The 14,685-nt window shown below is 36.7% G+C and overlaps 1 protein-coding gene and 1 non-coding gene across 2 annotated transcripts; one reads left to right on the top strand and one right to left on the bottom strand.

Annotated features, from left to right (window-relative positions):
• Positions 1-110: 110 nt before the first annotated feature.
• Positions 111-11,989, bottom strand: Mmp12 (matrix metallopeptidase 12). Its single transcript, XM_015490057.2, has 10 exons — positions 11,839-11,989; positions 10,461-10,705; positions 9,712-9,860; positions 9,488-9,613; positions 5,519-5,680; positions 4,910-5,033; positions 3,651-3,784; positions 3,163-3,322; positions 1,229-1,332; positions 111-488 (listed from the first exon to the last, which is right to left on the bottom strand). Exons 1-10 carry the CDS (start codon positions 11,941-11,943, stop codon positions 388-390), a joined length of 1,410 nt encoding a protein of 469 aa, XP_015345543.1. The 5' UTR covers positions 11,944-11,989; the 3' UTR covers positions 111-387.
• Positions 2,065-2,139, top strand: Trnaa-agc. Its single transcript has one exon. It is a non-coding gene; the product is annotated as a tRNA-Ala (tRNA).
• Positions 11,990-14,685: the final 2,696 nt, after the last annotated feature.

Below are 14,685 nucleotides of genomic sequence, written 5' to 3'. Positions count from 1 at the left end.
AAAAAAAAAAAAAAAAAAAAAAAAAAAAAACCAAATGCTCCCTTTAAAATTTTTATTTGAGAAAAAAATTTAGTTAAATCAAAGAAGTAATCATAACTTCTCAGCCCAAGGTTATTAGAAACCAACTTACAGAGCAGCCTCTAAAAGGTATTTTGTGGACGTTGAAGGTATCTATTCTCAAACTTAATAGTAGAGTCAAGCAAAAATTGACAGTAAAAGTTTACACTTTGTATAATCATTTATCTATACAATCATTTTCTTACGGCCTATAGATTTTACTTTATGGTATATATCATCATGTAGTGGTACCCTGAGCACATAGAAAATATGCAATAAATACTTATTAAACTGAAGTTGAATTAACAAGCACCATGAATTACATAATTTCTAACAACCAAACCAGTTGCTGCTTCTCAGCCTTTTGGTAACACGATGTAACATAACATCATATTTAAGTTGGGTAGATCCTTGGAAGAAATAGTAGTCTCCTAAAAATAAAAACAGATTAAATTATTTAATTTTACCCTTGTATTTCTTTAGGAAAAAAATCTGTTTTTATAGATTACCTAGATTAGATGAGATGGGATTTAAAAATATAAATATTGGGGACTCGTGGCTAGGTATTCTGCCCCTGGATATCTACCCACAACCAATCACATACAGGGTGCAGGACTCAAGAGTGGCTAGTGTGGCCAGGTGGGGCACATATAGACCTTGATGGAGAAAAAAATAGACTTAGGGAAAGAAAAAATAATCTGAGACCAATTGAAAAGTTATGCTTAGGCTGAACCTGAAGATATTCACAACACAAACTTGAACTTCTTTCCTCATCCCACCTCAGTCCCAGACCATGAGGATGGATGAGGGTAAAAGTGACTAAAAAGAAAAGGTAAAGAATGTAAGGTGTAAGAAAATATGAGTCCAGGCTTGCCATGGGCTCACTGCACACACTAAGCAGCCAATGGAGTCACAGGAAACTCCAGGGGCTCAGACACAGGAGGACTAGCAGTGACCATGTCCCCCTGCTTGCCAGACCACCCTTGGACAGTGCTGGTGCCACTGCCCACTAATTTTTCTATCCTGTCTTCTCAGTCAGGCACAAGGTGTTTTCCTTCTGTGGCCCTATCAAGAATTCAGAGTCCCTCCCCTTTCCTATTTGGAGCTCATTCTCTGATCTTGGAGTTTGAAAATCTAGTTTAAGTGTTAGTAGGATTTCCAGTCTACTTACTTTTGAAATAGAAGACTGCATCAATTTTAGGCCCAATTCCTGGGAAGTTCTTGGTAATCTGTCGGGGATAACCAGGGTCCATGCGCTGATTCCTCTCATCATACCTGAGCAGAGAAATAACCAGCAGGAACTCAATCAGAAAATGGATCATATGACATGAGCCTTAAACCTGTCTTCTCTCCTGAAAGATTTTTTTTTTTTCTGAAAAAGTTTTAACTATACTGTTAAAGAAAACCAGGGACCTAAACAGATCTCTGCTTCACTCTAAGTCCTTATATGACTCCAACCCTAAGCTGCTGACTCTAGTCAAGCCTTTCTACTACCCCACAGTGCTTGCCCCAAAGCTGAGTCCTCCTTTATGCAGCCTGGAATTGAAGGTGATTTACTACAGCAAAAGACCCCACTGAACAAATATTTGTTTGCATGACATTGTCTTCTTTTCAAAAGCTTACCACTGAGACAAAATCAACAATTTCCTCCCAGAAGATAACAGAAGAGGCAAGGGTTTACTATCCATGGACTCAAAGGAATTTGAATATTAAATGTTAATGATGATGGGCTATGAAATACTATACCAGTTAGTGAACACAAAGTCCTATTTTCTAAAATCAAAAGTTCTACTTCTCAAAAAAAGGCTAAGATTGGTGGACAAAGATGTCATAAGCATGTGGTAGTCAACTGAAATTAAATGTTGAATTTTAGATTTTCAAAAGAAAAATAGAATTTTGCTAATGGTACATGTCTGTAATCCCAGCTACTTGGGAGGCTGAGACAGGAGAAACAAGTTGGAGGCTAGCCATGACAGCTTACCCAGAATCTGTCTCAAAATAAAAAGGGTTGGAGGTGTAGCTCAATGGTAGAGTACTTGCCTAGCATGCATGAGGTCCTGGGTTTAATTCCCAGTACCAACAAAACAAAAATGAAAAAGAAAAAAAATTAGAGAATAGAGATTATAATGTAGCTTTCTTAATACATTCTGTTATTCCTCATGCTAATCACGTAAGCAATCTGGGAAATGGCTGGTTTTTGCAGAAGTTATAGATGTTATAGATGAAGTTATAGTTATACTTCAAAATTAGATATTTGAGACAAAACCAATCATCAGATGTGCTGCTGGCCATTCAGGATCTCCTGCCATTCTAAGGAAGGTTTCCTCCCTTACCTTTTGGGTTCAGTGATCACAGAAAGGAGTCCAGAAATCCAAAATGACTGTGCACTAAATACTAGTTCTCACACATCTATAAAACTATTTTCTAGTGTTTCCACTCTGATTAATACTATAACATCTCATTTAATGTGTTTCTTTTGGGAGTGATATGGGCCAAGTTATATTGTTATACTGTGTGTTGTGTGCATGTATGAATATGTAACAACGAATCCCATCAGTAGGTACAACTATAATGCATCAGTAAAAAATGTGGGGGGAAAAATAAAGTGTTTCTTTTTATTTTTAAGATTTATTTATCTCTTTTATGTACTGTTGGAGATCAAAGCAAGGGCCTCACGCATGCTAGACAAGTGCTCTACCACTGAGCAAAATGCTTTTTTTAAAAAATACATTTTATACTATTCTTATATATCAGAAACCCACAGCAAAGAGAAAAGAACTAGGTTGAAAATGACTATTTCAGTCCTATGTTCTCTCGATTCCTTTCCCAAGAAGGTCAAGGATCTTTAAGAATTTGCATCAAAAAACTACTTCTTTTTTTCAAAAAAGTTTCCCAAATTTTCTATTCATACATTATGATTATACATAATAGTGAGAATCACTGTGACACATTTGTACATGCACCTAACATACCAGTCAGTTTTCATTCCTCCCCTTTCTCTCCCTCCCCTGGGTCCCTGTTCTCTTTTCTTTAGAAGAAGTACCTTCTGGAAAGATCCATTCCATGCCTGTTTCACAAATCTTAGAGGTCAAAGCTAAAGCTCACCTCCAATACCAGCTATTTACAAAGAAGTAGGTCTTGTAGAGAAGTGGGTTGAAGACAGCACCATCAATTTTTTTCACATATTTAGGAAAGCCCAGCGAATATATACTCTTTGGATAGTTTGGCTGCAGTCTCATATTGCTAAGTAACCAGTACTTGTCATCTGTGAAGACAAAAAAAGGATATATTAGGGTTACCCAGAAAGAATAATAAAAATACTGACTTACTACAAACAACATCATCTTTCCCTAGAGTTCTTAAATGTACATGGATCTTAAACATGGTCTATCTCCTACAGTTTTGTGGTTTTTTCCCACAAATATCAACATGTTATATTTTACAAACTAGCCCCCAAAGTTCTATTTCCTATGTAGTTAGGGTACTTTTGGTTCAGAGCTACCATTAATAAAATCTGGAGTGCTTTTTTGATCTATATCAATAAAAAAATAGTAGTTTTCCCTTAATTTGGCAAAACTAAACATTGGAATTACCTTTAAAAAGAAAAACTTGATTTCTGGCTTCAATTTCATAAGCAGCTTGAATGCCAGAAGGCAGGGTTGGCCATAAGGAAGATATTGAACTAATGCCGGTCTTTGATGTCTCAGGAAACTTCCACCAGAAGAACCTGCCATGAAAGGCATTTGACACGTTAGCCACTGTTATAGACTCAAGTACCGTGAAATGTGAACAGGAAGGACCTGTGAAATCAGTTATTGTTTCCTCCCTCCCTCCCTCCCTCCCTCCTTGCCTCCCTTCCTTCCTTCCTCTCTTTTTGAGATGAGGGCCTCACTATGTTGCCCAGACTGGACTCAGATTCCTGGACTCAAGGGGTCTTCCCTCCTCAACCTCCAACATATCTGTGACGACAGGTGGCCACCACAGCTCTTGGTTAAGAGTTGATACATCATTCCATTATTTGCACATTCTAGTCTATGGATGTCTCAGTGGGAGCACCACAGGAGAAGATCTTAATCAATTTTTGATAGTGACAATGACTTTTACAGTCAATCTGAGATATGGAAATAATCTGGAACTTGGAATCTAGCGATCTAAGATTCTAACCTGGCCTCCCAGCTCGTTCACCAGTTTTATAAACTGGGAGTTACCTAATCTTAGATGTCTGTTTTATAATTTCAAAAAAGAAAAAAAAAAAACAGAATATTGGTCCTACCTACCAAATATCAATCTTCCCCACTGCCCTCCCTGCAAAATCTACCTCAATCTGTGTTCCAAGGCACAAGTTGTAAGTCATCCTGGAGAAAAACTTTTACATAGCAGCTCCTTACCTCCCAACTTCACTATCTTTTTCTATAACTAAAATAGTTGGGCTTTTCTGCTTCCTGTCTTCTAACTTCCCAACCCAGATTCTTACTGTAAATCCATTTTTGCACACTAGTGTTCTAGTTAATACAGACATAATCATACCAATTTCTTGCTTTAAAATCTGTAAGATCTTTCCTCTGTCTATTGAACGAAATTCAAGTCACTGCTTACAAGTTTCATCTACCTCACTTCAACTATTCTCTGATCAACAAAAAAGACAAGGGCTGGGGATGTGGCTCAAGCGGTAGCGCGCTCGCCTGGCATGCGGGCGGCCCGGGTTTGATCCTCAGCACCACATACAAAGATGTTGTGTCTGCCGAAAACTAAAAAATAAATATTAAAATTCTCTCTCTCTCTCTCTCTCTCTCTCTCTCTCTCTGAACAAAACAAAGCCCTGGATATTGGGTAGATGTGAAAATGGTCCTACCCGTCTTTAAAGAAAATAATTTTATCTCCCAATGTAGTGACAGCATCAAAACTCAAGTTGGGGTCACAGACAGCTGGCTTTGGTCTGTCCGGATTTGGCATAGGTTGGTGCTTCTCTGGGCCTCCTAAAAATACATTTCAAGAAACATTAGTAAAAATTGTGCATTTTAATTCCTAAGAGAAAGAACCATTCTTTTAAAAACATGCCATATTCTTGGCGACAAAATGCATCAATGTTAATTTAAGTGTTCTATAAAATTCATAAGATGTATATGCTAAGGATTTTTTTCCATATAGTTGTATATCATGGAGGAGAATAATCTGATTTTTGTGATTGTTAGATTATTTCTCCATGTGCCTCTTCAATGGGACAATGGCATGTCGGATAGAAAGGACAACACACCAAAGCCACAGGTTTCACCTGAAATTACACCCCAGGTCTTTTGTCTCCATATGGAATATGAAGATGTTATCCATGCTACTTACCTCACAGGGCTTCCAAAGGTTCAACAGAAAAGGAAGTAAAGTTTCATCCTAATGTAGATACTCCTAGAATGTTTATAAGTGTAACTAACTTTGTATGGCAAAATGACATGGAGGTCCAACTCACCGTAGAGGGACTGAATGCCACGGATGTCATCAGAAGACAGGTGAAACATGTTGGGGTCGAGATAACCATAGTTGGGGTACATTATTGCCTTTCGATCATTGGAATGCCCAAGTCCCAAGGAATGCCCAAGTTCATGGACAGCAACAAGGAATAAGTTTCTGCCTAGGAAGAAATCAACCAAAGGGGATAAAGTGTGAAATATATAGTCATCTTATTTTAAAATGACTCATAAAATTGTACATACTTATGAAGTATCATGATTCTATCTATATCTATATAGACATATAGATATAGAAATATAGATATAGGTATAGAAACATTTGTATCTATACCTATATCTATCTATATATATATATATGCAATGTTTCTTTGTGGGGAAAGCATTCAAAATTATTTCTTCAAGCTTTTTGAAATATGCACTACAATATTGTTATCTATAGTAACCCTTCTGTACAATAGCACACCAAAAATTCTTACTCCTACCTAACTATAACTTAGTACCATTGATCAACCTTTCCCACTTCTTTCCTTCCCTATGTTCTCTTTAGCCTCTGGAAACCACTATCCTACTCACAACTTTTATGAGATCAACTTTTTTGGACTCCACTTGTTAGTAAGATCATGTGGTACTTGTTTTTCTGTGCCAGTTTTTCACTTAATGACTTCCAGTTTCATTCAGTGATTGGACTTCATACTTTTTATAGCTGAATAGTATTCCACTATGTATATATAATGCATTCTTTATCTATTCATCAGTTGATGGATAATTATCCTTTAACTTTACATTTCTTACCTTGGAATTCTGAAGACAATAACATAATATCTGAGACAGTGAAATTACTGATTTCCTCACTCTCTTAAATAGGGTTTCTTAGAATCAACATTATTGACATTATAGGTCAGATAATTCTTTGTATAAGGCAGTCCTTTGTATTATAGCTGTTTAGAAATCTCTAGTTGTACCACTAAATGCTAAATGCTAATGGCAAACCCCCTCTATTTTTTACAACAACAAAAATATCTCCTGGGAGGGGAAAATTTGCTCGGGACCACTGAACTAGTAAGCAAATGAAATGTATTCTGTTGTGAAAATTCCTAGAATAACTCATAGCTATGTTCAGTAATTAACTCATTGATTCTAATCATTCTTAACTAATGCAAGGTGTGTTTGTTTCAACCACTTGGGAGAATGAGCAAGAGGATCACTTGAGCCTAGGAGTTCAAGGTCAGCCTGGACAATGTAGAGAGAGCTTGTCTCTCAAAAAAAAAAGGGGGGGGGTAAGGGGGAGAAATAGATAGAGGTTGTTATAACTCAGTGGTAGAGCACTCACCTAGTAGGCCCTGGGTTCAATCCCCAAAATCTCAAAAAAAAAAAAAAAGTAATTCCCAAGTCCCATGACTCTGCTTATACGCAGCTCTTACTCCTTTTTTTTGTTTGTTTGTTTTATTTTTTGGAACTAGGGATTGAACCAGCACTTTGAACAAGCTAGACAAGCATCCCACCACTGAGCTACACTGCCAGCCCCGTTTTAAAATTATTTTGAGACAGGGTCTCACCAAGTTGCCCAGGCTAAACTTGGACTTGAAATTTTCCTGCATCAGACTTTTGAGCAGCTAGTATTATAGGTCTGCACTACCATGTCTGGTTGCTTTTACTCTTTATCCAGCTTCAGTGAATATAGAAAGGTCTTTAATAACCATCCTTTACTAGACCCACATGTGAGGCTATCTATCCATAAGTTCCAGATACTATGAATGACTGAGAAATACAGCACACTGTGTCTAATCCTTACCCAACTCAAGAAAACCACCAGCTCATCATTTATATATCAAGAGGACCCAGGGCTGGGGCTGTAGCTCAGTGGCAGAGCGCCTGCCTTGCACATGTGAGGCACTGGGTTTGATTCTTAGCATCACATAAAAATAAACAAAATAAAGAAAGAGAACCCAAAGGGTCAATTGATCAAATTAAGTGCTTGGGTCAAGATCAGATCCAAATTTCTTGGCTCAGAAGCTCATGATTTTTACTACACATAATTCTAAATATAATTAAAGGCACTAACAGAATTTGGACTAAAAAGTTATAATCATGCTTATTCGTTATTTCTATATGTCTTAGAGGATTCACTTTTGTTAGTAAAAGAGGGAAGAAAGGTATGCCCCTTCTCCCCAATTTCTAAATTCTCAGATTTAAATAACTCCTGAAATTTTGTGTTTTACACCTATGTCTTCTGTTTTGTTTTGTCTTGTTTTGTTTTTTCCTGTAACAAAACTATATCTCAGAAGAAATGATTTGTCTGAGTCACGCACCACTTGGGACTCCTGAAATACCTACCACCAGGTAACTAGGTGAAGAGTCCACACCTCTCCTGCAGAGGGTCCAGGCACACAGGCTATGCACAACCTTAACCCAGGCCCAGCAACTAACTCAGAGAGCTGTCATTCTTCTCACAAATAGAAGAAGGAAGCTAGAACTAGGTTATTCCCTCAACTCCACATGAGACTGGGAAGAGTAAACAGAGCTTTTACAATTTGGCCTAAATCTGAATTTATTCTATTCTCAGTTCTCATATCACTTTGTACAAACCACCACCATTAGTCCCCAACTCCAAATAACGTATTTCTGCTCATGTTCTGTCTTCTACTAGATTGCAGGCTCAATGACAGAATTGTGTCCTTCTGATCTCTGTATGCAAATACCCCATCACCCAACACCATAACAATTAGCCTAATTATTCACTTAATTTTTTTGAGTCAAAAATTTAGGTTGAGAATAAGCATTTTAGGTTAGAATTTTCATATATAACTTTTTGAAGCATAGAATCAAGTCAATTTAAAAAACTAAGTCTAAGAACTGGGAAATACATATACCAGTCCAGCTTTTCCACCAACTAGTCACTACCCTTCTCTTGGTCTCAATTTTCTCTTGAGCTGTATTAAATACTTTTTAAAGGACTATTAGAATTCTAAACGTTCTTTGAGGCTAGCCAGCACTAGTATCTCATTTCAGATGAAGAGCTTACAATCCCCAAATACTCCTGGATAAAATTTAGACACATTTAACATGTCTGGTTGAGGATTTGCAATTCAGCAAGTGCCTAATCTTACATGATCTGCCTTTAAAATACAGAAGTCCTCTTCTCATCAAAAAGTTGATAAGCCTTGAGCTACATATCAGAGTGGAATAGCCTTTCTGGTGGACAGAGTGTCTATAAAAATATTGCCCTACAGTCAGAGACAGGGGGATGCTGATTAGACTATCTTCTTAACTTTATCCCTATTTACGTTCCACATAAGCAAGTCATATAATCTAGAATTTTTCAGGTTAGTGATTCACCAAGTTATAGGTGAGTTTAGTTAACCATATGCATACATCTGAGACAGAGGGTGAGTTACAGTCCTTCTGCAAATGCACACAAAGTACTTCAATCATTTAAATAATTGATTTGTTGAACATTCTGCAATTTTTGTCACAGGACCACACAAGACCATGTGACTATATAATTTTGGGTTTCTCCATACAGGTCTCTAAATTCTCTATAACTTTATCTTTCTGCATCAATATGAATCTAAGAAATTATCAGCAAGTAATGAGTCAAACCCATGACCACGTTATGCTATGTGTTGGCATATACAGAATTATTAGTATTTGTGTTTGCTTTAGAGTTCATGGATTTTACTTTCCAAACCTAAATAACAGCTTTTACCTTCCCTGAGTCTATACTAATAATCTTGCTTATATCTCATAGAATTACAGTAGATTCTTAGAGATTATCTTTAAGATAATCTAGTGTAATATCCTCAATTTATAAGAGGTGAAACTGAGACTCAGCTAAAGAGTTAAATTTGATCTAGAGGCAAAATTATAGTCTGCACAAATTTTTCCAGGTTATCATATTTTGCCAGAAGGTAGACTTTCAAAATCAGGACAGATTTTTAAAATTTGTTAAGTTTAATTTTTTTCCCTACCATTGTGATTTTTACTCCAGGTTTCTGCCTCATCAAAATGTGCATCTCCTCCAATACCAGGTCCAGGTTCATAAGCATGGGCTAAGACTCCATCTTTGCCATCAAAAGGGTTGAAATCTCCATGAGCTTTTTTTTTAAAAAAAAAAAAAAAGGAAAGAAAATTAGTGCTTTCATATATGCTATAGATCATGTCAAATGAGACAGATGGAGTCCAAATTCTTCACCTCCATTTGCAAAAGATATCATAATGTCAGCTTCTCCCGCATGAACCCTTCTGAATTTCAGGGGGGTCACGTCACTCCATACTTGAAAAGCTTTCTGGATGGCATAGTCAACATCCTCTTGCTTCATGTCAGGAGTGTAATTATTGATTCTTTATCAGAAAAAAAGAGAGAGAAACATAGAAACTATATGTTAATTGTCTTATCATAATACTTCAGTTCCAAGACCCTCACTGAAGGATGAAGCATTGCATAAATCAAGAATTCAGACAAAGAACAATTTGCTTTAGTACAAACCATTTTTCCTTGGACAACTTTCTCCTAACCAAAATCTATCTTAATTTCTCTTATTTATGACTGAAATGAAGTCATTGTGATGGATTTTCTTTCATAGATGCTTATAGCTTCTTCTCCTGCTCCCAGACTTCCACATTTGCCCATCTTGACTACTCTGTATACTTTCTCCTCTCTCGGACTTATAATTATTTCAACTTCATGCTCCTTTTATTTGAAACTTTCTTATATTCTGCTAACTTAACCTGCAAGACATACAATTACAACTCTTCTTGAGTGAGCAATTCTTCCTTCCTTCTAGAGATAATGAATTTAAGCACAGAGATAGAGTAACAATTGAGGAAGGTCACTTCTCTACTTCCAAATTTAGGGATATATTGTATCTAAAGGGCTTGGGTTTCTCGAAGTCAAACCACTGGGAAAACAGAAGAACTCACAGCTCCATACACCTGCATTACCTGTAGGTGATTTCATGCTTCTTCCACACTGGCCTTCCTTGAAATGTGCTGTAATGATGGACATCAGGCACTCCACATCTAGGTTTGTGCATCACCTCCAGAGTAGAAGTGTCCAGCTGCCCGGTCACGTTTAGCCCAAAGAACTGCTGCATTTCCTGGATTTTTTCCTTTAAGGAGTCCCTACTGATTTTCATTTTTGTCATTGGAATTGTCTCCATAAGTCCATAAAAATGATTCAGGTACATCTGGAAAAAGATACATTCAGTAATATATAGCCACACGCAGGAAAGTTGGCCCTGGGAGCTTTGCGTTTTGACCCACCTGAACAGTGATATTTTCAAACTAGGTATTTTTACATTTTAATCACAGGTTAGAATGTTGTTATTTAGACGATTATTATAATGAAAAAACAGTTTAATTTATGTGTTATCAAAAACATGTCAGAACTTACTAGATTTATTTCTAGAAGCCCAATGGGGGGAAAAAATCTTTGTTTCTACTTCTTCAAACTTGTTTCTACTCCTTTGAAAATATTTTAGTATATTATGTTATTTGATAAATGACAAAAATCTTCATTGCTAGAATGCTTAAAGTGTTAATTTAAGCTGGGATAAAACTTTCTTGCTTGACTTGGGATGCAATTCGTGGTAGACGGCTTGCCTAGCATGCTCTTAAGCCCTAAGTTCCATCCTCAGTACTACAAAAAAAAAAAAAAAATCCTTGTTTAAAAATACAAAGCTGGACACAATGGACAACTATGATAAGTTCAAAGTTAAAATAATTTTAGAAAATAGAACCATGCATGGCAGCACATGCTTGTAGTTCCAGCTATGTGGGAGGCTAAGGTGAGAGCATCACTTCAGCTCAAGAGTTTGAAGCCAGCCTATGTTAAAAAAAAAATCAAGTTAATTTTAGAAAATAAGAGATCCAGCTCTTTTAGTCATAAAGCACATAAGAATTGAAAGTAATATTTTTAAGAAAAAGGCTTATGAAGAAATATCTGGGATGAAGAAGGGTAATGGGAGTATGTTGAAATTATCATGGCAGCTGATGTGGTTAAATTGGTCAATCCACCAGACAATCTCAGACTGTTAATTGGCATAGATGACTAATGTAAAATATTATAACAGAATTATACTGAACTGAAAGTCCTTGGTCAAGACTTTTTAGAGAAAGGGACAAATGTCACTTACCCATTTCATAACACTCCTTCAAAACTAATACTTTCTTTATATTCCTCTCTAGCAAAGAAAAAATTCAATGCTGAAGGCAAACAGCCTAATAGAACAGTTTTCAAATAGCCTTTTTCAAAATAAAACAAGTAAATGCAATAAAGACAAAAATCAGGCTAGATAAATACTATAGTGACAATACTTACTTCAGCAAATTCCTCATCCATTTCTGTGGGGCTTATTACTTTGGCTTGGGAAGCAGCTCCAAGCTCAGTGACCCACAGGACCAGAATCAACAGAAGAAGCTTCATTGTTAACTTCTCCCTCCAGAAGAGCTTAACTCAATTTACTCTGCGCTATTGTAGTTCAAGTTCCTTATATGTCCCTTTTTATATAACTCTTAAGCCAGACTCTTTGAATATGAAATCCTTTGAGTGACTCACAGTTGATATCATCCCTTGATTTATCTCAAAAACATGCAAGCATGACCTTATTTAACTAACAATGGGTCAATCCGCATTAACCCATCATTCACCTAGGTATCTCATAGTATATTTCTGCAAAATGCTAAGTTCTTTCACCCCTATGAAATAAGCCCTTCTTTAAAGAAAAGAAAAAGCTGAGCATCTAAAATATAAAGATAACTTAAAACACATTTTTATAAAGTTTAGTATTCTCAGTTTTAATTATGATATTCCTCTTCATCAGAAATGAAATCAGTTTTTAAAGTAGATTTGAAAATATTTCATAAATAAAGTTTCTTTTTTGCCAGATAGATGAATCCTCTCTACCTTGGGAACTCCATAGAGAACTATGGAACTATGATATAGAGATTTTATGTTTAGCAAAAGAAATTTCATAACATCAGTATGCTTTGATGTTCTATGTGTTGCATGAGCTTAGGTCCTAATTCTATAACTTGAGATCATCAAGTCATTGCACTTGAAAACCAATCCCAATGGGGTTCTTTGATAGTTTCCAGAGGCAAAATTTCCTTAGCTCCCTAATTGTCCAGAGTTGGCAGCACAAGGCTTAACACTTTTCAGTGACAGAAAAAGTTTACCTTTGGAATCTCTCCATCTTATCAACACAGCTTCTTTCCCTCTTGACCCAACTATTCCATTTTTCATAAAACCTGCCTCACAGACATAGAGTATTAAGAACTGAAAATATGTAAGAGTCAAGGAATAAAACTTCAAAAGTAGAATTGCAAGTAGTGGGGCTGTGTAGGGGGAAAGACCCTACTGAACAGCCCTTCAAATCCCACCACAAGTCAGCTGCCTGCTGATGCTGGCATAACAGCCTTCTGGATGTTTGGAGGCACTCAGTAGTGTGTCATCATTGAATAATTGCTCTGACCCACGTCCCTGACCTGGGACATGCTACTAGCAGCTTGCTAGCATTTTTCTAAGGTGGCACCTCTGGAGGAATGATCCCTTCTCAATAGGAAGAAAAAGAGGCCTTTGCATTGGCCCTGGTATTACTCCTCCAAACTCTGAACTTTTCAAGTTCCATAGTTGGACCAGTGGGATTTTTATCAAGTTTGCAACCAGATGTAGTTCTAGAATTCATGAGGAGGAAAATCAGGTGGAAAGGTATAAGGTAACCCTTTGGAATGCTGAAATCAGTTCAAGAATCATAAAAGGAACACAACAGAGTTGGACTTGAAAGCAGGAAAAATATATTATTTGTTGGAAAATATCAGAAAGGCTGATTTTTCCACCATTCTATTCCTGATGCCAAAAAAACTACCTTGGAATTCGTAATAAACATATGTGAATGAATCTATTTGGAGAATGCTAAGGACATCAAGAGAAAACTTCCCTAGTAGGAGCAATCCTTTCCTGAATGGTGTATTCCTAAATCTCACTGAAAGCAAGAACTGATCTTATACACAGCGGGAATGAATCTGGTTATACAAAGATTTACAGTAAGAATCTTGAAAGTGTAGGATGTGAGATACAAGGAAACACTGCCAAAGATACAGAGAAGTGAAAGAATGTCTTCACTAGAAATAAAAATAGAATACCATAACCAAATTTTATTTCTTTAGAAGTCTTGATTCACTGAATACCCCAATTGAGTCAAGTAGGAGGAGATAAAGGCCATTTGGGCAGCCATAGGACATTACAATTGTTGTCAGCTTAGGTCCTGGAATCTAACTGACCTGCTATAAAATTGTTCCAGCACTTTATGACCTTGGACAGTCACTTTAAACTCTTTAACACTTATTTTTTTTTTCATTTGTAAATTGGGATAATTGTATATACCTTGTGAATTACAAAAATTACATTAAGTAATAAGGAAAAATATTAGCCTACGGCCAATACACCTTAAGGGTTTAGCGATTGCTCTCTCCCTTCATCTTCCTTTACTGAACTCTTAAATAAGGCGTTTTTAAAGAAGTGTGTAATGGAAATTAAGAGGGAGATCAACTACCTGGCCAGGCCTCTCTCCTGAGATAGAAGGAGCTACAGAAATATTCTGACTCAGGCCCAGACTGGAAGCTGAGGGTCCCAGGAGAGACATGGCTCCCAGGGGACATACTGAAGGAAGGGAGAATACAGGGATTAGTGGCAATGCTCTATGTGAAGAGGAGCATATTTATGAAAATTCAGAGAACAGCTGAGGTCAGAGCTCCTCATGAGTGTCTACTATGCTGATAAGGTTTTCCTTATTAGAAGGCATGCTTTATAGCACAAAGCTTCTAAAGGCTTCCAAAGCTTTTTACATTATTTTCTTCCTTTGCCAGACACCAGGATATTCCAGGGTGTATTCTTTTTTTTTTTAATTTTTTATTGTTGGTTGTTCAAAACATTACATAGTTCTTGATATATCATATTTCACACTTTGATTCAAGTGGGTTATGAGCTCCCATTTTTACCCCATATACAGATTGCAGAATCACATCAGTTACACATCCATTGATTTACTCTTGATACCTGCAATCATTTGTAGTGTCATCCCCAGGAATCCAAAAGCAAACAGAAGCATGATTACCAGCCAGGACCAGGAAGGAGCAACACTCACAAAATGCTCAAAGAAATTTCTTA

This window comes from Marmota marmota, unplaced genomic scaffold, assembly GCF_001458135.2.
Source record: "Marmota marmota marmota unplaced genomic scaffold, marMar, whole genome shotgun sequence".
NCBI classification, from domain to species: domain Eukaryota; kingdom Metazoa; phylum Chordata; class Mammalia; order Rodentia; family Sciuridae; genus Marmota; species Marmota marmota.
The sequence above is the reverse complement of the archived record's forward strand: the minus strand, read 5'-3'. Positions and strand labels throughout refer to the sequence as shown.

Bases quoted from the DNA above. Each gene is read 5' to 3' on its own strand.
- Mmp12 (XM_015490057.2), bottom strand. From the start codon at position 11,943: ATGAAGCTTCTTCTGTTGATTCTGGTCCTGTGGGTCACTGAGCTTGGA. The intron at 3,785-4,909 runs GTAGGACCATTT...CTTTCATGGCAG, and splicing joins ATTATTTTCTTTAAAGACGG to GTTCTTCTGGTGGAAGTTTC. The intron at 3,323-3,650 runs GTAATTCCAATG...TTGTCTTCACAG, and splicing joins TCAAGTTTTTCTTTTTAAAG to ATGACAAGTACTGGTTACTT.